General features: G+C 37.5%; 1 protein-coding gene across 2 annotated transcripts in view; it reads right to left on the bottom strand.

Moving 5' to 3' along the window:
• Positions 1-21,986, bottom strand: part of LOC149538429 (auxin response factor 12-like) — a 230,903-nt gene that overhangs the window by 40,100 nt on the left and 168,817 nt on the right. For both annotated transcript variants that reach the window (XM_089799761.1, XM_089799760.1), the window contains exons 10-11: positions 16,108-16,183; positions 14,703-14,856 (exon numbers count right to left, since the gene is read on the bottom strand). In XM_089799761.1, the coding sequence (XP_089655887.1) occupies positions 14,703-14,856; positions 16,108-16,183 (230 nt within the window). The remainder of the gene's footprint in view (positions 1-14,702; positions 14,857-16,107; positions 16,184-21,986) is intronic.

The raw sequence follows: 21,986 nt of genomic DNA on the forward strand, positions 1-21,986 counted from the left end.
TTTCATCTCAACAAAACCTATAAAAGGGAAAAGAACACCTCCACAGGATGAAGAACTTCAGGATATTTTAAGTAGGCATGGAAAGGTTTTCATGGATATTCCTCCCAGCATACCACCTCATCGGGGGTTTGGAGACACAATCGAGTTGGAATCAGGGGCAAAACTAGTCATCACCACACCGTACCACCACCCCAAGAAATTCAAGGATGAGATCGAACGGACGATTCAAGATTTGCTTGAGAAAGGACGGATCCATCCCAATTCTAGCCCGTTCGCGTCATCCGTGGTGTTGGTCAAAAAGGACAAAACGATGTGCATGTGTGTGGACTATCACACGCTAAACAAAAGAACAATAAAGAACAGGTATCCCATCCCAAGGATAGATGAGCTGCCGGATGAACTACATGGCGCGATCTATTTTTTAAAAATAGATCTTCATTCCGGATACGATCAGATCCGAATGAGGGAAGAAGATGTGGAGAAAATGGCTTTCCGCTGCCGCTACGGTCATTATGAGTTCCTGGTCATGCCATTCGAATTGACCAATGCACCTGCTACATTTCAACCGTGCATGAACCGCATCTTCAACAAACAGTTGCATAAGTATCTATTGGTATTCTTTGATGATCTTATTAATAGCAAGACATGGGAGGAGCACCTAAATGAAGTTCTAAGTATCATGGAAGAACAGTCACTATTCGCCAAGCAGTCCAAATGTGAGTTTGGTATGACAGAAATATTGTACTTGGGGCATGTTGTCAGTAAATATAGGGTTCAAGGGCATCAAGAGAAGATTCAAGCTATCCTCGACTGGCCTCCCCCAAAATCACTCACGGATCTGCGAGGATTCTTCGCACTGTGCAGTTACTACAAGAGATTTGTCAAAGGATTTTCTCAGCTCAACGCACCATTAATGGATCTGCCAAAGAGGGGGGCTTTCTAGTGGAACAAAGAGGCACAACTCACCTTTGATAAGCTAAAAGAGGCCATGAGCACTTGCCCGATACTTGCACTGCCTGACTTCACCCGACTGTTCATTTTGGAATGCGACACGTTCAGGGAAGGAATTGGAGCGGTTCTAATGCAAGATAGACACCCCATTGCCTATGAGAGCAAGAAGCTTACACCAGCAAAATGCCTATATTCCATCTACGACAAAGAAATGTTGGCCATCATACATGCACTAACCAAGTTCTAGCAGTATCTGGTACGTGCCAAGTTTGTCGACCGTATGGATCACAACAGTCAAATATTTCTTGAAGCAGTAGGACTTCAACGAACGACAACAAAAGTGGGTAAGCAAAGTTCAGTCTTTTGATTTTGACATTGAATATGTAAGGGAAGATCTCAGCTAACTGGAAGGCACAACTGTTAATAGAATATTCCAAGAATACATTTGCCTGTGAGATAATGGATGGCCACATCCACAATGATCGGTACAGAGTGGTAGATGATATCATCTACTATAAAGACCGGATATACCTGGTGCCGGAATCCAAACTAAGGCAAAAGATCCTGAAGGAAGTACACGACTCCCCTCTGGCTAGATATCAAGGCTTCCTTAAAACTTACAGAAGTATTTGTGAGAGATTTTCATGGAAGGGACTGGAAGGGAACATGCTGCAGCATGTAAGAGAATGTACGGTTTGCCAACGGAACAAGTCCGAACACACTCTTCCTGTCGAGCTACTACAGCCTTTGCCAATTCCCAACCATAAGTGGGAAAGTATATCCATAGACTTCATAACAGATCTTCTCAAGGTGAATGGAAAGGACTGTATCTTCGTGGTGGTTGACAAGTTGACAAAGTATGCTCATTTCTTCGCCATCCCCTCGGACCTTCAGGCTGCACAAGTTGCCGATCTGTTTTTCAGGGAAGTCTTTCATCTGCACGGGTTACCCCGAAACATCATCAGTGATCGGGTGGACGATTCGTGAGTATCTTCTCGAGAGAATTGTTTAGGATGGCAAGAACAAGACTATCACCAAGCATAAGTTACCATCCACAGACGGACAGTCAAACTGAGATTGTGAAAAAAATGGCTTGAAGGCTACCTTCAAAACTACGTCTCGGCACAACAAGCATGGGTAAAATGGATCCATCTTGGGGAGTATTACTACAATACCACGTATCAAATGTCTATTGGGATGGCCCCATTCAAAGTTCTTTACGAGCACGAACGCCTCTCCTTCATTGACACAATTTTGGGTGACAATCGCGCTCCAAGGGCAAAGAATTGGCTTCAAGAGGGACAAGACATACTAAGGAGCTTGAAAGAGAACCTGCAACAGGCACAAAATCGACAAAAGGTGTGCGCCAATAGACACCAAATAGAGAGGAGTTTTGAAGTGGAGGATCTGGTCTATCTCCAGCTTCAACCATACCGACAGTCTTCATTAAAGGGAATTGGAAAGGAGAAATTGAAGCTAGCTTTTATGGTCCCTATCACGTGATCAATCACATTGGTGAGGTAGCGTACAAACTGGAACTTCCGGAGGGTAGCCACATTCACAATGTCTTCCATGTTTCCTATCTGAAGAAGGCTATAGGGCAAAACGTCACAGTCACTACCGACCTTCCGCCACTCAATGAGGAAGGGAAGCTCATTCTAGAACTTGTTGAGATTCTCGAAGTGTGTGAAAAGGCCCTACGGAACCTCACTGTGAGGGAATACTTGGTATGTTGGCGACACCTATCGTTGGACGATGCCACGTGGGAAGGCGAGCACATCCTCCAGCACCCGGCATTGAATTTTCTTGAGGACAAGCAAATTTTGGGACTGAAGGACTGTAATGTTTCCATTATAAACAAATAATTTAATCTTTGTAACGGGTTGATTGATTTATTTTATCTCGGACCCATTTTTATTTTTGTTTTCGTAGTTTGTGTCGCCATCGGCTATCTTTGTACACCCTCGAAAAGGTTTCCCCAACGGATATTTAAGCACGGCTTGTAGGAAGTCTGTCGGTATGCTTTTGGATTATCTCTCTGTACTGCAGATTCCTGTTGGAATTCGGCATTGTTCGCCATTTCAAAAGTGAAAGACCTTTCCTATTTGGCTGGTGCAGTTTCGGTGGGACTCATCCCTCACCCTATTCCATTGGTGTACGTGTTATTTTCATCGAATCTAGCATATCAGAACATTATTCTCTATTTGCATTCAAGTCTCTCTATTTGTGTGAATTTCCATCTACAAATTCTCTGTGTTTTGTATGTGCAACTCTGCGTTTCAGTTCCAATTGTTTACCTCTCCACACGGCCTCCTTATCATCACCGTACGGCCTGTCAAGACACCGTACGACCTTCTTCGAGCCACCGTACGGCTTCCATTTAGCATATCATTTTCTCCCCATACGGCCTCTCCATTTTTTCCTCCCCACATACTGTCCTCTCTCTCCCGTACACTGCTTTGTACGGCTTGAAATTGCATTGTCCATCTACCGTACGGCCTTCTGTCTAGTCCGTACAGCTTCTTAATCCACTGTACGACATCATCAAATATTTGTACAGCTAACCTTCCACCCATACGGCCATCCTGGTCAGTTCGTAGGGCATCTAAACTGAAGTACGGATTGCATCATCTTTGGTCTCAATGTAGCCATTCAGCCTCCCGAATCCACAGCATTCGTTGAGATAAGTCGTCCTTCTAGGTAATAGTATCCGTACAGCCATTCTGGTATTTGCAATGCGGGAACATTACATATTATTTAATAATGATGATCAACTTATTACTAAATCTTAGTTATAATTGTTTGATTATTTAATTGATTATTAATATCATTCTTATTAATAAAGCTTTGATTAACCCTAAATACTATAAGCATAAATACATATTGGTAAGATAGATAACAATTTTATTAAGAGTTTGTATTCTAATTATAAATTAAATTATTTAGTTATATATTTTGATATGTATCTTAATATAAATAATATTTTGATATATTATTATTTTTATTTTATATTTTTGACTTATTATATTAAAATATATCTTGTATCATTTAATTGTATTTTATTATATTAAAAACATAAGAAGATTATTGTTGTTATTTAATATTATCATCTATTCTTCCTTTTGAGGGGATAGTATAATCTACCCTTCTTCAAATTTTTGCCCACACGCAATTAAATGATTTCTTCTTATGATTTGAAAGATAAGTCTTTATTTAGTCCTAAACAACAATTCAAATAGATGGTCATATATTTTGTAAATATAAACTTATCAAATTTAAAGATCAAAAGATTCAATTTAAATTACTAAGAATAGTTCAAAACAACACTTATTTGGATATATTGTACTACTTCATTCTCCTTCGCTAAATATTGTCTCATTCCTTGATGATTCTTGATCAATGCTTCCATTCCTTAAGGAGAGTTGGTAATCAGATTCTAAACACTCTGAGGACCTCCTGGGGCTGTAGCTGCCATATGGCTATTCTGGACCAGTCCTTACACTATCAGTATCTCATTACGACTCACAATGATGACACTACTTCATTTACAATCATGATAAATATAATGTAACAAAACATAGTATTAGAGAACTTGCTAACTTCTTATTAATCTCAGGAAATGCTTACATTCAAATATCCAAACTCACAATGGTGACACTACTTCATTCACAATCATGATGATGATCAAATACAAGCACATAGAATATACAGTGTTGAAGGGTTGTGACTACGACCTATCACAACTAACCAACTACCCAAATTGCTTACCCATTCAGACACACTAATCACACATTAACAACTAGTTTTGCCCACAACATCATCCCCCCAAAAAAGGAAGTCATATCCAGGCAGCACAAACAACATTTTGATACAACCATATATACAAAAAAGACATCAAAAAAGGATAAGGATGCATCCTTGAAGAATGAGTTGGTGAAGAAGCCACCACTTGCTTCCTGAGCTTATGCACCTGTTATGTCCTATATTTCAAATTGCTCTCAACTACCGTCTAATGCTCCCTAGCCGATTTCACCACATATGTTGCCTCCAGAATCTCCATGTCCTCCGTATCTACCAACTCCATAGCCATGGCAAGACAAACCTCCAACGATGCTTTTGTTAGGGTCTTTCCACAAGTTGATCCTCTCTTTGCCAACCCGGCCCACCTCTTTGCAAACCAATATCTACATTGCCCCAACTCATCTTGTAACTCTTGTAACCATCAAGCTAGCTCCTTCTAAGCTATGACTACTAGCAATTGTTGGGCTTCAACCCCAAAGGCTACATGATGAGTCGGTCTCCATCGATAATACCCCTCAAAAAAGATCTACTAACAAATGCTAGAAGATGCTCCACCTGATGTTATATCCCCTCACTAGTGCATAGTAGCATTGAGCGACCACGCTCTTGTTGAGCTATTGGTTTACACGATGCTTAACGGCAAGAATCCTTTCAAACTCCTCTCTTGAAAAGCTGATCAGGAATCAACTCCAAGGTTTCACGTGATCTTGCAACCTACTGGAATCTGCGCTGTATAAGATTAATGTGAGTGTTCATGAGGAGGCCTTTGCTAGTTCTGACTGATTTCGGATAAGATTTTTGAATCTGCTTGCTATCTCAAAAGAATAACTACACATAAAGAAATATTTTTTTCTATTTTTCTGTTTTATAATGAATGCAATCTAACAATGCAACTATATGAATCCCTAATTTACCCAAGGGTTAGCAAAGCAAATAACGAAGATAGGGTAATAAGAAGTTTAAGCAAATGACTTGAAAAGTAAATTCCTAACAGACATAAGCTATTGAAACAACACATCTACGAATTAAGCCTTTGAAAAGATTGGTAGATAACCAATGAAAATAGGAGCAGTGCTTCCTTAGTTCCACTGATGCAATCGTTGATAGGAATTTAGTAACCATAAGATGTTTCACTTTTCGCCGAATCGCAAGGCCACGGAAAGTGTGCTCATGCGGGACAAAACGCTATGCAAGAACAATAAGGTGATCTCTTTTCAAACAAAGTACGTCAGCGGAATTCGTAAACCCAAAGCAAACACCAAAAAAAAAAGATTGCTCAATCAAAATAACGCAATAAAACTATTGGCTCCATTACACTCCATGAACATACATTCATAAAATATAACACACTCGAGCAAGAATAACTACACTCCGAATGAGAGCACGAAAAGATGCATGTTTTTGAGTCATTTTGACTTGTGACTGCAAAAACGACTTCCCCAAATGCTAATACATGGATCTAAATGCAAAAAAAAATTACTTCAAAAAGAATAAAGGTGGATAAAAACCCCAATTTTCTGGGCGTTTTTAGCAAAAGCCTGATTCATACAAGGCATGAAAAATAAAAACATTGACTTCCAAACAACAAAACATGAGCCAAGATGCAATGCAAACCACTAAAAATGTGAAATCGATTCCTCCTCTTGCCAAAACATGAGCCAAAAATGAAGATTTTTGGTGATTTTCTCAAAAATGTGCCCTTGAAAGGAGTTAAAAATAATATTATTTACCAAGAAAAATCCAGATTAATTGTTTCAAAACCCATGGATTGGCAAAAACGACCCTATTGGAGAAGATTTCAGGAAAAACCATGAAGGAAATCAATCAAAATCTTCAAAAGCAGGTTCTTGAGAGTTTTTTGCATGTGTTGTTCTCGAAAACGGGTTTTAGAAGGGCAAGAACATGAGATTTCATGCAAAACGCACCTTTTTATGGTGAATGCATATTTTAAAAACATGTTAAGATGCAAAACTCATCTTTTGGAGGTGAAAGCATATATTAAAAACTCATTTTTAGTGTAAAACTCACCTTTTTGATGTGGATACATGTTTTAAGTGAAAACTCAACTTTTTGGTGCAATGGCATATTTAAGTCATAAAGCTCAGCTTTTTTATATCATTGCACATTTCAAGTGAGCTTATATGCAATGGCATCAAAAAGGTCCACTTTTGATGGAGTTTACATGTAACATCAAAAAGGTCCACTTTTGATGACTTTAGATGATTTAATTAGCACATGTCAATTTAAATTCATTAAAATATTACTTAAATGGGATATAAATTATATTTACACATCATATTATCAATATAATATGTAAATATCATTTAGTAAGTAATATTTACTAGAGATTTGATTTAAATGCTAAAAATTAAATTGAACTATATAGTTAATATAGTCACTTAAGTGAAAAATCAAAAAAAAACTCAATTTAAAAATATAACATAGAGTGCACTATAGTTACTTTAAGTGAAAATTTAATTGATAAAGTAACTTAAAAACATAACATAAAGTGAATTTAAGTTATATTTTTCAAAACGTGAATGTCAAATTAAAACTATAACATGATATTTTTAATTCATGTTATTGCATCAAAAAGGTCCACTTTTTGGCCACTAAAATGGTCATACCTTTTGATTGCCAACACCAATTAAGCCCTAAGATAGATCAAATCGAAAGAAAAATTGAAAGCAATGACTTGAGCAAAGCCAAAGGATTAAAAATCAAGAAACACACTCAAAAACAAGGAAAAGGACATTGAAGGCTTCAAAAATCAAGCATAGACTCGACAAACAGAAAAACAAATAAAGACTTTACAAAAAACTTCAGTAAAATGATTCATTATATCAATTGGAGCCGTTCAATTGATCAATACAAACCAATTAAATAATGAAATAAGCTTAGAGAAATACAAAATTAGCTTGGAAAAGTTTCGTACTGTCACCTACATTTAGTGGTGACAAAATGCAGCACAACATAATCTATATCATCAAAGAAATAATATTCACTATGATATTTTAAATAATTAAAAAATAATACAATTATAATGAATAAATAAAGAAATAAAGTTACTTACAATAGACAATATTGTAGAAAGTATGTTAACTTTCTAAATAGAATTTAGTAATAAACACAAATAAGTAAGTAAATAAATAATATAAATTAACTAAATCTAATGAAAAGTCAAGAGATATTTAAAAAATAGACATGACTATAAAATTAAGATATAAACGGGAGAGTTTATTTTAGACAGAGGGAAAAATAGGAGGAGAATAAGAAGAGAGTTAAAGAAGGATTATTAGAAGAGGAATGAGAAGAAAATAAGTGACCTTTTTTAAAAATATTTTCAATGATGAAAGGATGCGACTCTTTAAAAAGCTTGCAATTATGAATGGTTGTGACTCTTCAAAAATATTTTAACTATGAAGAGTTGTGACTTTTCAAAAGGGTTCTGATTATGAACGGTTGTGACATTTTGATAGTATTGTGATTATGAAGTGTTGTAACTTTTTGGTAGTATTGTGATTATGAAGTGTTGTGACTTTTCAAAGGACTTTGATTATAGAGTGTTGCAAATTTTCAAAGGACTTTGATGATTATGAAGTGTTATGAATTTTTCAAAGGATTGTGATTATAAAGGGTTGTGACTTTTCAAAAGGATTGTGATTATGAAGGTTTGCAACTCTTTGAAAAGGACACAGATGATTAATTAATATATGGGAGGATTTAAAAACAATCATACATAAGAGAGTTGAACTACATAAGAGTAGAGAAAGTAAAGAAACCATTGAATGTTGGGAATTGAAGTAATATATATTCTATGAAGGGTTATAAAATGAAAATCTAAAGGGAACTAGAGGCATGTTCATTTCATATGTTTATTTCATAAGTAAATATGAATCATTTTGTAGATAAAATTATCAAGATCAAGGATTGAGATGAGAACTTTATAGTTCTCATATGAGATCAAGTAAGAACTTAGAGGGCATTCATTTGAATGTCGAGATTCTTTTACGAGATCTCAAAGATTAGAGGACATTCTCGATTGAATGTTGGGATTTTGAGTTGGAACCCAAAGAGAGATTTTTAGAGAATCTCTTAGAGACGATATATATTGTAGTGGTTAATCATATGCATATGTCAAAGATAAGAGACTTGGTTAGAGGTGGGATCTCTACCAAGTAGTGTTACCAAAGATCCCAAAGAGGCCTAATGGTGCAGGAGCACCCTAGGGTTTTACTCCAAGCCCTAATTAAGTTTCGAGTTCATGATCAAGGAGTGGATTGCATCAAATCAAGCCATCGAATAAGTGCATCGAGGACCTCAGGCTCATTCATACGATATTCGCATGTTTGCAGCCATACAAGCAATTAAGCTCTTTAGCCATGCGAAGTTGCACAAGCAATTAAGTCTCTAGTTTCGCAAGTTCGCAACAGTCAGCTAAGGTAAAGTGTTAACACGTGTGAAGTGGTGAAAGAGTGAAGAACAATGGTGAGCACATGATCGCAACCTTAAGTGATTAACAGTTTAGGAAGCCTATGAAGCTACAAAGGAAGGAAAGCTAACAGTTCCGCATCATCGCCAGCAGCAAATGTCAAGTCAACCTAGCAACAACAATCAAAGGAAACAAGGCAATTCGCAACCTCACGACGCAAAATAGCTAAGCCATGTAAACGACAGCGAAGATGCGCTCAAGGGTGTCACAAGATCACAAGTGTTAAGTAATAGTTAGTGAAGTCAATTGCGAAGCCATGCTTAGAACCTTTTGCAAGGTCGCAACTTAAGTAATCCATGTTTCGCAAGGTCACCAGGTTGATGAGAGAGTTAGTGAAGTTAGCTGCAAAGACACAATCAATACCTTTTCACAAGGTCACAGGAGTCGAGAAAATTAAGGAGAACAACTGCGAAGCCGCGCAAGTCTATGTTTTGTATAATCGCAAGGGTAAACAAGCAGTTAAGAGAATGGGCAGTGAAGTTGTGCTAAGACATTTTCGCACAATCGCAAGGTAGAGTAAGCACTTAGGGAAAATAGGTGCAAAGCTTCAACCAGTGTTCACAGAGTCGCAAGGATGAAGCAGACAGTTAGAGGATAAGCCGCGAAGGCACAAAAGTGTCAAGGAGAAGGCTAGGCGCAACGTCGCAACTTGGAATGCAGTTAACATAGAAAGAGGTGCGATGGAGTGATAAAGACTTGTTCGCAACGTCGCAAGCCAGAAAAGTCAAAAAAAGGAAAAGAATACGTGGAGAAGGAAATTGGACATGTTAGCCAAGATACAATTACAAATGAAGAAAAAAGTTGTAGAGTCGAGGAAGGTGGTTGAACGCTGAATCTTGATGATTTGCTGAACAAGCTGGCATGGAGATAAAAGCTGAAGGGTCTCGAATGGCACAAAAGAAGAGAGGAGAAGTTAGAGAGCTAGAGAATTAGCATTGTAGAAGCTAGTAAAGAGTTATTTTTCAGTAGACAAAGTTCTCTTGAATGTAATGTGAATTTCTGAATTCAATAAAGATAGTTCAAGTGTGATAATCAGTTTCCGTCTATAATTTATCTTTTGTTGGCAGAGTTTAGTAGAGTAGAATTGTGTTGCGTAAGAGTAGCTAAATAAATGGATTCTTCTTAATCCCTGTGTTCAATCAAATGGACTTCTAGAGTCAAGAAGAATCATTTGTACATATGTTCTTTTCTTTTCTGTATGTGTGTGTTGTGGAGCTAGCTAAAAATTCAAGCAAGGTCTAAGCAAGAAAGGCATGTCTCGGTTACGAAACATGCAAAGAGAGGAGAAGAGAGTAGAGATAGCATGATTGATCTTTATCAGTAATGAGAAGTCGTGGTTTGATAGTCTTTTCGGTGGGTAGGAAGCCTTGAGAAAGGGAAGAGATCAGTTCCTCTAATACTAGGGTCACGTAGTAACCCTAGGGGCTCAAGAGTGAGTCTAAGGAGTTCTAGAAGACAGTAGAACTCAAGGTGGAAGGCGACCTCCCCATCACCCAAGGAAGACATTCATTACATGACAATTACCTAATCGAGATACAACTCTCACCAGAGGGTTAGGTGGTTTGAGAAGGATCTCTTTCGAAGGATTAGGAGGTGTAGTATGGGTAGTATTTAGATTAATATTTACTATTCCAATATTTTTAATGTGTTTCATATACAATTTTTCTATATTATATTGACGAATGATTATAGGTTACAGCATTCAAAATTAATTCGTAAGGGACATTACAGTCATATAGCATGGGCCACCATAGACCTGCAAGTTGCAACTTCCTTGTCGTAGTATCAAGAGCCATGTGTCCAATAGTTGCACCTTCATGTGTCTCTTGAAGGACACTCAGGACTTCTTTTTCCATGACACACCTCTCTAGTACCTAGTCTGGTCCCATCTTATACAAAAAACCATTGATCAACTCGAACATACGACTCCTCAGGACCAGCTTCCTTCTCTCTACAGGTGGCATATCCCATAAAAACTAGGATGTGAATAGTTACTCACCAATACTTGTCTACCATGTTGGTAATACTATGATATAAAAGAAATGCATGTCTAGAAATTCATCTTTCACCCCACTCGACATTTCTCTAGACTTGATGAGGGAGAGATGGTCAGGAATCCCATGGCTCTTTCCTGTCATAAGATGATGGTTAAAACTAACTCTTGCAATAGTATCAACCATCTATTTACTCTCCCCTATATTATGGGGTTGTTGACCAGATACATCAAAGTCTGATGGTCCACATAGACGGTGAATGGTGTCTCTAGTAGGTAAATGTCGAAACTTTTGATTGCATACACCATTTTGAGACCCTCCCATTGTTATGTTGCAATTTTTCTTTGCCTTAGACAACAATCTGTCACCGAAGTAGATCGGGTGGTCCAGCCAATGATCTACCACATATGCCAGTGTGGATCCAATTGCCACTAGGTGACCACAAATTGAGAACCACAGTGTTGGAAATGGTCTATGACAAGGTTGGAATCTTCGTGGAGAAGATGAAGGCATGTTGGATGGAGTCATATTGCAACATTATCATGGATGGGTGGACGGACATTAGTCATCGTCCACTCATCAACATTATGCTCACATACACCGAGGGCCCATACTTTTTCATGGCAGTTAATTGTTTGGGGCATCATAAAGATGTTGATTTTCAATTTCATGTGCTTAGGGATGGCATTGAGGAGGTCGAGCTACAAAATGTAGTCCAAGTTGTGGCAGATGCAACACATGTGTACAAAGCTGCAAGGAGGCTTGTTGAGGCAGCCTATAGGTATATTTTGTGGACTCCATGTTGTGTGCATGCCAGAAAATATGCACTCAAAAATATGGGGAAAATTGATAGGATTAGATGGGTGGTTAATGATGGGAGAGAGGTGCAAATGTTTATCTGCAATCACTAGACATCACATGCACTTTTCAGGGGCTGCATAAAGAAGGAGCTCCTGAAACCATTTGACACCAAATATGCATCATATTATATTCTCTTGGAGAGAATGATTGAGTTGCAAGAGCCATTACAACTAATGGTTATGATATAACAATGGAATCGATGGCCTGAGTCTAGAACAAAGCAAGGGAAGAGGGTAAAGGAGATAGTGAAGAGCAATCCGTTTTGGAGTGATGCAAAATACAGTTTCCATCGTTACTCGTGTTCCAGATGATTAGATATGGAGATACAGATTCACCTAGCCTTGAAGAGTTTTATGAGTGCCTTGATTCCATGCATGGGCAGATGATGGTTGTTGCGCATGAGAGAGACCCAACTCTAGCATTACAGAGCACATTCAGGCTATCATTCAACGCAGGCAGGAGAAGCTAAACACTCCTTTGCACATGGCTACCTATGCATTTTACCTGAAGTGGTACATGCCTAGGCCTAGTAGAGTCACATTTCAATTTTCTATATTCAACTATATTTGGTATGTTATATTGAAGTCTCATTTCATAACTAGCATTTCCAATCATATATGTATACTATGAAACCTCCACCCCCCCCCCCCGCACACCCTTGTTGTCACACCCCCATTGTCCCCAAATTGAGACCCTTTTCTTCTGCACCCAAAACTCATCCTAACGTCCCCCCACCCCGTCGCACCCCCGCACTCATGTGACACTATTTTGAGCTATCAATCGGAGTTGTATTTTAAGAGTTATTAAGGAATGAAGCGCATTGCACGTGGGTTTTTCAAGCTCAACTACATATATTCATTACTTAATTAATCTTGCACAAGTGGGCTTTTTGTTGGTCATTACATGACATCTTGGGTATCATTTACATATGATCTGTGTAATGTTCCCATTATAAAATAAATAAATTATCAAACTATTGTTAGTCGACCGATTGATTTAATATATCTCGGACCCATTTTATTTTTGTTCCGTAGTTTGTGTCGTCCTCAGCTATCTTTTTACACTCTCGAAAAGTTTCTGAACAGGTATTTAAGCACGGTTTGTAGGTAGTCTTTAGGTATGCAACTTATTTGGATTTTTCTGTGTACTACGAATTCCTATTGGGATTCTCTGTAATTCGCCATTTCGAAAGTGAAAGATCTTCCCTACTTGGCTATTTCCAATTTCAGTGGGATTCCCCCTCACCATATTCTGTCGCCTATAATGCTTAGCTCGAATCTGGCAAGTCGAAGCTTCATTCTTGATGCAAGATATTTATTATCTGATATATATATTTACTCTGTGTTTTGGTTACTTCAAGCTGGTAGTATCTGTGTCTTGGTTTTGTGTTGGCTTCGCCCATCTCTGGCATCACAGCATCTCTGTATCTCTCTCCATCATCCGTACAACCTCCTGTCTCCATCCGTACCACCACCCCTCCACACCTCTGGCATCTTACTTCATACTAACCAACTTCCTCCTCACCATCCATACGGCCTGCAATTTCCAAGTGTACGGCCTGCATTTTCCCCACCGTACAGCTCCCTAAGATATCCCGTACAGCCATCAACTTGGCCTCCATTTCACTGTACGGCCTTAGTGTCCGTACACCTTCCCTCCTCCCTACACTGTATGGTGCCCTGCCTTCACCGTACTCCTTCCCTCCATACCCTCCACTGTACGGTGCCTACATTCCTGCCATACGGAGTGCACACTCCCTGTCATACAGCCCTTATCATTTGCCCTCCATACTTCCTTCAGACCCATACGGACACACATTATTCCATTGTACGGCCAGCCTGTAGGTCTTCTTGTCATCTTTCAGTGGTTGTGACTGGTTAATCTAGTTACCCCCACGGAATGAACTTTACAATCTGGATTTAGAACTCCACCATATATGTTAACATTTAATTTAAGATTTCAATGTGTGGTAGGCTTTTAAAACCTCATTAGATGTTATATGTTTAAAAAGTTCGAGTTTTAAGGAATATTCCTTGCCTTTGTTTAACATTGAATGTCAATCAATTATCATTTCATACGTGCTGGTTCAGAGTTCTCATTCATAACGATACATATAGAAATTCATGATATCAAACAAGAGACAACTAATCATCCTAACAGAACAAAGCACGTATAGAAGACGCATCTTCTGCAAATGATACAATTACTCCTCAACTAAACTTCTGATATAAGAATAAGGGGGTAGTTATACACTGTTATTGAAGTACATAGCGTATGACAGTCTATTGTAATACATTCTAAAGATTCTTAATTCAAATGCACACTAGCTTTCAATTTAATCTTGTTAGTGAAGATTGGTCCTATATTTATGTTTTGATATCCTTTCTAATTCAAAAATAAGAATTTTTGCCTCCAATAAGTCTATAGATTATAGAGACATTCAAATGATAATCAAATTTCTCAGTTTTTGAATTCCAGGAATTCACATCACAAAAAATATGCATCAGGGGTTTCTAATGGTAAAATAATATTTCAAAAATTGTTATTAAAGGAATAAATAAATAAATACTGAAAATGGAAAGTGAATCTCACATATAACTAACCTTGGAGAAAAGGTATACCCTGCATCTGCGACCAATGACATTTTAATCCTAATGGATAGGCTGGTGGGTACATCAAGAATGTGGCCAATGGTTCGATTTCCCATCGGGATACTCGCATTTTTCTTTCACCCACAGCAGACTCGTCCCAACCAACCTACATTTCAAAACATTTACATTCTATTAACAACTGGTTGGTTATAATTTTTCATTTTGCTGGTACCAAAATCCTAGAAAATGAGTTTGTCGCATATTGACTACAATCCATAATAAAGATCCTTGGAGCTTATAACTCCAACAAAACATCGGCTATTTACATTACCTAGTTAATTCTGCAAAAACGATAACAACTTCAGAGAAATATAGATATAATTGAGTATAAATACCTAAATATTCAAGCTAGGGTGAACGTTATGGAAGCTCTATCGAAGGAGCACTAAAAAGTACAAGTTCCTTGTCTTAACTATCAAGGAATCAAGTCCACCAATCCCACTTAGACATTGATTCTAAACCACCCAAGACAGGGAAGAGTCATCAAGGATGACAACATTCCCTTTTTTAGAGGGTATAGATGTAGACCCCAAAAGTCATTTTATTGCTAATAATATATTAATTATTGTAGTTAAGTTTTCTAGTGCAATGAGCTGTATGAGTAATATAGTGTTGTTTAAGGAACGGTTTTGGCATTTTGGGTCCATGGTTGGTCAACCTGATCATGTCATCCATTCCAGAACCATGCTCAAGACTATGTGCAGATATTGCTCTTATCAAAATAATGTCATATCATCCTATGGTATCCAACACAACAGAGATGTCTATGACATACTTAATTTTATAAGATCATATAATGGAGTTATCTTCCATCTTCTGGGTTCTCTTCTCCTATGTTATATGACACAATGCAATCACAATGACTAGAATTTCGTATGTAGAGGAATTAGTTGATGCTGCTTTAGAATGGGAACATCTTAACATTCAATCTAAGCTAGTATTATAATCTTGAATTTCAGCTGACAGCAAAGATACTAAAATACTAACAACGTACATGTCTGAAGGGGAGATGAATGTTGTAAGGGGATTTCTATTTCAGACTACCTCTTAAATCACTAGTCAATCTTAGATTCTTATACTAATTTAAACCGAACCTAAAATTTCTATACCATGAGTAATGGCTTTCAAACTAGAGAAACTGCTCAAGATTTATAAATTAAAATATCTCTAGCTGCATCTAGGCTTTTCAATGCCAATTATATGAACTGTAGCTTAACTAAGTGAGGTAGTTACACAAATTGAATCAGAAAAATAATTTTCAGATAAAATGATGAAAAATGAGTGATATAGCTACTATAAACTAATGATTAATGAAAAATATTCTTGACAATGTTTAGAAACTACACATAATCAATACCTTAATAGAACGCCACTGTGAATTTGGCCATCGAACTGGATCCATGTCACCTATGCCTGTTATAGTACCCATGTACCTTCACAAAAAACAATTTAATATCACAACTATTTAAATCACAAGGAATCTCTACTTTTCTGAAAAAACATATACACTGATGATACAAATAGCTATCACAAAACATCTAATTTTCTCTAGAATGACCTATATTACATTACAATATCATTTCCAATTGCCAATAATTTTGAAAAGATTCCCTTCTACGAGCCAACACCCATTGGTGTAATTATAAGTTTGAAGCAGTGTAGTTATCATATTGAATTAGTTTATAGTTGTAGTGATAAGTGGCAACATGTTGTAATTGAAATATGCTGCATAGTTGGAACACTCACTGAGTTTTTAAGCTCGGCGAGTTTTTCGTTGTTTAACTCACTGCTTCTAAAACTTGCTGGAAATGCAAAAAAATCGCCGAATAATCACCGATTACTCGGCGAGTAACCAGCAAGCTTTTTCCTTAAAACTCACGGTTACTATAGACTGCGGGCTATGACGGCTAAATAGGGCAAAAACTCTTCTTTTTTCATTGTTTGTTGCATTTGTGTTCTCTAGAGCCTTGAGGTGTGGAGAGAAGAAGGTTTGGAGGCATTCTTAGCTGATTGCAAGTGATTCAAGGTGGATCTGAGTGTATTTTAGAGGATTCTAACGAGTTTTAGAAGACAAATCTCTTTCCAAGTATGTTCCTGTTATCATAGTTTGAAAACTTTTTATAGTTTTAGCATAAGTTCTATTATTTTTGTTGTTGTTTGTAAATGATTTCAAGTCATTTTAAAGTATTTTAATTCTATGTTTGAATCATTTGAAAGCCATTCAGCTCTATATTTCACAATTTTTTTTTAAAGAATATGTAAGATTTTCTAAAAACAAACCTTAGTTGTTCTAAATTTGTTTATTCATTTTTCTATAAATTTATGTGTAGGGCAGCAGTCAAGCATTAAAAAAAATGACAAACCTGCAAAAAGAGTGGCCACAAACACCATGCCGATCTAGATATATAGGCACTCGGCCTAAAAATGCAAGAGATAAGGCATTGCGGTATGCCTATGAAGCTCCAAATGATGTTGGGAAGGTTATATGCATTCCATGTGACAAACTTATTTCTGGAGGCATACACCACTTCAAATACCACCTTGCAGGCATAAAGAAACATGATTCAAATCCTTGTCTCAAGGTAACTAAAGAAGAAAAAATATTCATCAATGCCTTGCTTGCAGCTGCTGAACAAAAAAAATTGAATAAGGAGAGGGCGAAATTAGCTATGAGAGCAGCCATAGCTGAATCTCAAGGAGCACCTTTTGATATGCAAGAAGAAGAAGAAGCACTCGAGAACATGCCAGGATCTCTTCATAGCCCATAGATCTACAAACAAAATGCCTCTTTTGCCGGTTCCACTTCTTCTACATTTCCTAGTTCTTCATCACCATCCGCATTAGGGATAGGGAGTTATTTTGTGCGTAGGAACACAGCTGGATCACAGCTATCATTAGAGGGCACTGGATGGTTCAAGGAGGTGCATGAGCAAACTGATATTGTAGTAGCTGATTTTTGGCTTTTCAACAATATCTCAATGTATGCAGCTGGTAGTTCCTATTGGTTGAATTCGATGAATGCAATTTCAATATCGGGCAAAGGGTACAAGCCTCCTACTCGCAAGGATATGAGTGGAAGGTTAGTATTTTACTATTTAGTAATTGTAAATAATTGTGATTCACTTCTATTCATTATTATATTTTAAATCTTAATTGTTATTTCCTATTTTTTACTAACACTTTATTACACCTAAATTTTGTAGGTTGCTTGACCATGCAGTTGGTAGGGCAAGAGTATTGATAGAAGACCAAAAGAAAGAGTGGAAGAAGTATGGCTGCAACATTTTATCTCATGGTTGAACAGATGGAAGAAGTAGAACCATTATTAATTTCTTGGTTGCTTGGAAAGATGATGTGGTGTTTTGGAAATCTGTTGACTCCTCCAACAAAGTGAAAAAAGCACACACATTTGGCTTTAATGTTGGAGAATGTTGTCATGGAGGTCGGAACAAAGAATGTGGTGCAAATAATCACAGATAATGCAGCAGCATATGTGGCTGTCATGTCCCCAATTTTTGCCCTTCCTTAGTGACAAAATTTCTAGCAGTGTTGGTCTATTATCTGGTTCGCATAGGCCAGCAAAGCATAGAGGGAACCAACCCAGGGGCTTTGAGAGTCATGCATGAGCTTCCCAAGTAGTTTGGAGCAGTAGACAACAGTTTCCTACAATTTAGGAGGGATTCCTAATTTCTAGGGATTGACTAGGAGTGGTCTAGGAGGCATTTGGAGACCTCAGCGACTGTTTTGGAGACTTAGAGTGCATCTCCTATTTTTTAGGAGGCATTCCTATTTTTTAGGAGGAACTCCCAGTTCAGTGACAGTTCTCTCAGAGGTGCACATAGTAGGCGAGAGTCATTGGGACTCAATTTTGGTTGCTTGGGGCTGTCTCCTACTTTTTAGGAGCATCCCTAGATTTTATGGATGGACTGCCAGTTGACCCATCTTGTCCGGCATCAGTCACAGATAGGTGACAAGGTCAGATTCATGTTTGATTGGTCATTTTGGGCCTTTTGGGACCATTTGGAAAATATTTTATTATATTTAAATATTTTCTAAGTTGGTGATTAAATAAATTAAAATAAGGTTAATAATATAACCATTTTGGCGTAATAAGGGGATTTTGGCTTCGGTTGATCAGGTACACCTATGTGTTATAGCTCGTTGGAAAGGTCTCAAATTATTATACATGATTTTTACTATATGTAGACTTTTTGGTGCCTTTAGCTATGGAATTTTAATAAAGTAATGTTTTTCCTATAGCATGGACGAATTTAATTGGGAAAATGTTATTTTATTATTTTTTATTTAAAGGGCAAAGTGTCATTTCCCTTTAGGGTTCGATTTACAGTTGGAAGGGGATATAAGGAGATGGAGACCTAATTTCTTATTATCTTTTGCATATTGAAAAACTTGTTTTTGTGAATTGGCTCTGAGAGAGCAATTCTTCATCTGGGACGCAAACCCCAGGTTCTGGATTGGTTGGGACGTAACCCTCAACAGTTATTGGCATTGGATTCTTTAGACAGTGTGCGTTGCTATCAGGGATAGAGTACGCCATTCTTTATTGTGGATTCAAGTTGCAGATTTATGGTTTCAGCGTTGCAGATTGATTCTTTCATCTGGGACGTGATCCTTGCAGTCTTAGGGCCGCCATTTGCAGCAGGTACACCCCACGTGGAATATAGGGAATGCTGGTATTCAGCCTCAAATGTATCCTTGATTCATGTTCATTACTCACCATCCAGTTTGGCATCATTGTTGGATGTAAGCTCCTTGGAACTGCATTGGATTTATTATTTGGCTTTATAAATCAAAAATCTGCTTGTTACGATTTATAGCACTTCTGATTTGGCTCTATGCTCTTATTTATTTTCAGTTTCCTTTCATGTTTATTGTTCATTTTTCATTACTATTGTGAAAGCTATCAAAAAACACAAAACAAAAACAAAACCTTCTGCAACTTCTGCCTATTCTCAAAGACCATCAAAGAAATCACAAGAAAATATAGTTTATTAATTTAAAAACTGCAGCAGATCAGCAAGGGCATCCATCAGGGATCTTTCAGTGGCAGCAAGTAAATTTAATTTTTTATGTTCAATATGAATCATGAAAGTAATGCTATGGTATTATTCAATTTAGATTTGATGTAAATACTAAATATGGAAACTTTGTAACTAATTGTTGATTTTTTACTAATCTTTTAGGTGGAATCCTCCAAGAGAGGCATCCCACTTTTTTGGTCACCTTGTGCAGCACATGTCCTTGACCTTCTTTTGGAGGATATAGGAAAACTTGATTGGGTGAGTCCAGTTGTGGAAGATGCAAGGTGATACACCAAATATATCTATAATCACCCATGGGTTCTCAATTTGATGAAAAAGACCACTAAAGGCAAAGATTTGGTGAGACCTGCTATGACAAAGTTTGCAACGGTGTTCTTGACGTTGCAAAGTATTCTCGACCACATATTGGCACTGAAACAAATGTTTGTGTGTGCTGATTGGGTTGCTCCATCTTACTCAAAGAAGCCCAAAGGAGAGGTTGTGGCATGGATAGTCTTTGATGATAGTTTTTTTGCAAAGGCTAAGGAGATTGTGGAGGTAACTTCAAGAATCAAAACATTAAATTTTTAGTTGATTCAAGTTTCATTATTAATTCATAACTTACTATGTTATTAACTAATTTGTATTTTTCAAATTTCAAATGTAGATGTCTATGCCCCCAATGGGAGGTCTTTATGAGGCCATGGATAGGGCCAAAGAGGCTGATAGAAATCACTATCATGGGGACAGACTCAAATTTGACCCCATTTGGGAAATAATTGATAGGAGGTGGAACAATATGCTCCACCAACCCATTCATGCAGCAGGCTACTTCCTCAACCCCTAATTCAAGTACTATGATTGTCCTTGAAGTTGAGATTTTACTAAGACTTTATTTTACTTTACTTTTTAAGTTTGTGTGGTAAGACTTGATATCATTTTCTATTTGTTTTAGGGCTGATGATTCCTACTCAGATCCTAATCGAGAGGTCATGGAAGGTCTCTCTAAATGCATTGAGAGAATGATATCCAATGAAGCGGAGAGAGTCCTTGTTGTGACCGAACAACAAGCCTATGTGGAATCGAGGGGTAATTTGTTCTCTTCTATGCTAGCAAAGAGAGCAAGATCTACTCAAGCACCAGGTAAAATGTCAAATTTATAAATTTTGCAAATTGATAAGTTGTGTTTCTGATTATCTTTTTTCATTGCTTTATAACTTTTAGAATTTTGTTTTGCAGATTCTTGGTGGGCAACTTGGGGTGGCAATACCCCCAATTTAAAGAATTTTGCTCCCAGAGTCCTATGCCAACCTTGTAGCTTATCCCATTGTGAGTGCAATTGGAGTTTATTTGAGTCCATCAACAAAAAGAAAAGAAATAGAATGACTCAAAAATGGCTTAATGACCTTGTTTATGTGCACTATAATCTTAAGTTGCGCATAAAAAAGGCACAGAGTTCAGCACTACCTAGTCCACTTGATCTGGAAGAGATAGATCCTTATTCTGATTGGACAACACAGGAGCCAGGTCCATTGTTTTCACCAGATGAGATCACTGATTTCGAGAGGCAGGCCATGGAGGGGGGATGCTAGAACTGATTTTCATTTCACAATGGATGACATTGAGGACGAGGACGATGATGATTCAAGCTCAGAGGACGAGGCATTACCAGTGCCACATATAGGAGGAGATAGATCCTCTTCCAGGACGCTAAGCCAGTCAATAGGGATGTCGCGTGAGGAGGCACAACCACATAGTTCACAGTCACACAACGCACGGCCTATCCCAATACAGGGCACTTCTTCGAAGACTAGACCCCCTCGCTTTCCTGCTAATGCAGCTGGAAAGAAGAAGATGTGATTGTATTGATGTATTTAGACTTTTAGTATTTACTTTTGGTTTGACAAATTGAAACTATTTACTATTTTTCATCCTGCCATGAACATTTTGCATGAGAAGCAATTTTGTACCCACTATGCATTTATATAGATCTAAACTCTGCTTGTTTCTTTTGTGTTCTCTTTAATTAACTTATTAGATGCATCTTCTCATTAAATTTTGCAAAATAAATGTATTTTTAATTAAATTTCAGTGGTTTTTTTAGGTTCCCGAGTTTTCCCGAGTTTTTTTTTTTAAATTGCCAAGTTTTTTGCAATTAAACTTTTGGGGGGCTTGGTGAGTTTTTAGTAGTTAC

This window comes from Cupressus sempervirens, chromosome 9, assembly GCF_028749045.1.
Source record: "Cupressus sempervirens isolate cs-2001-9-10 chromosome 9, ASM2874904v1, whole genome shotgun sequence".
Lineage (NCBI taxonomy): Eukaryota > Viridiplantae > Streptophyta > Pinopsida > Cupressales > Cupressaceae > Cupressus > Cupressus sempervirens.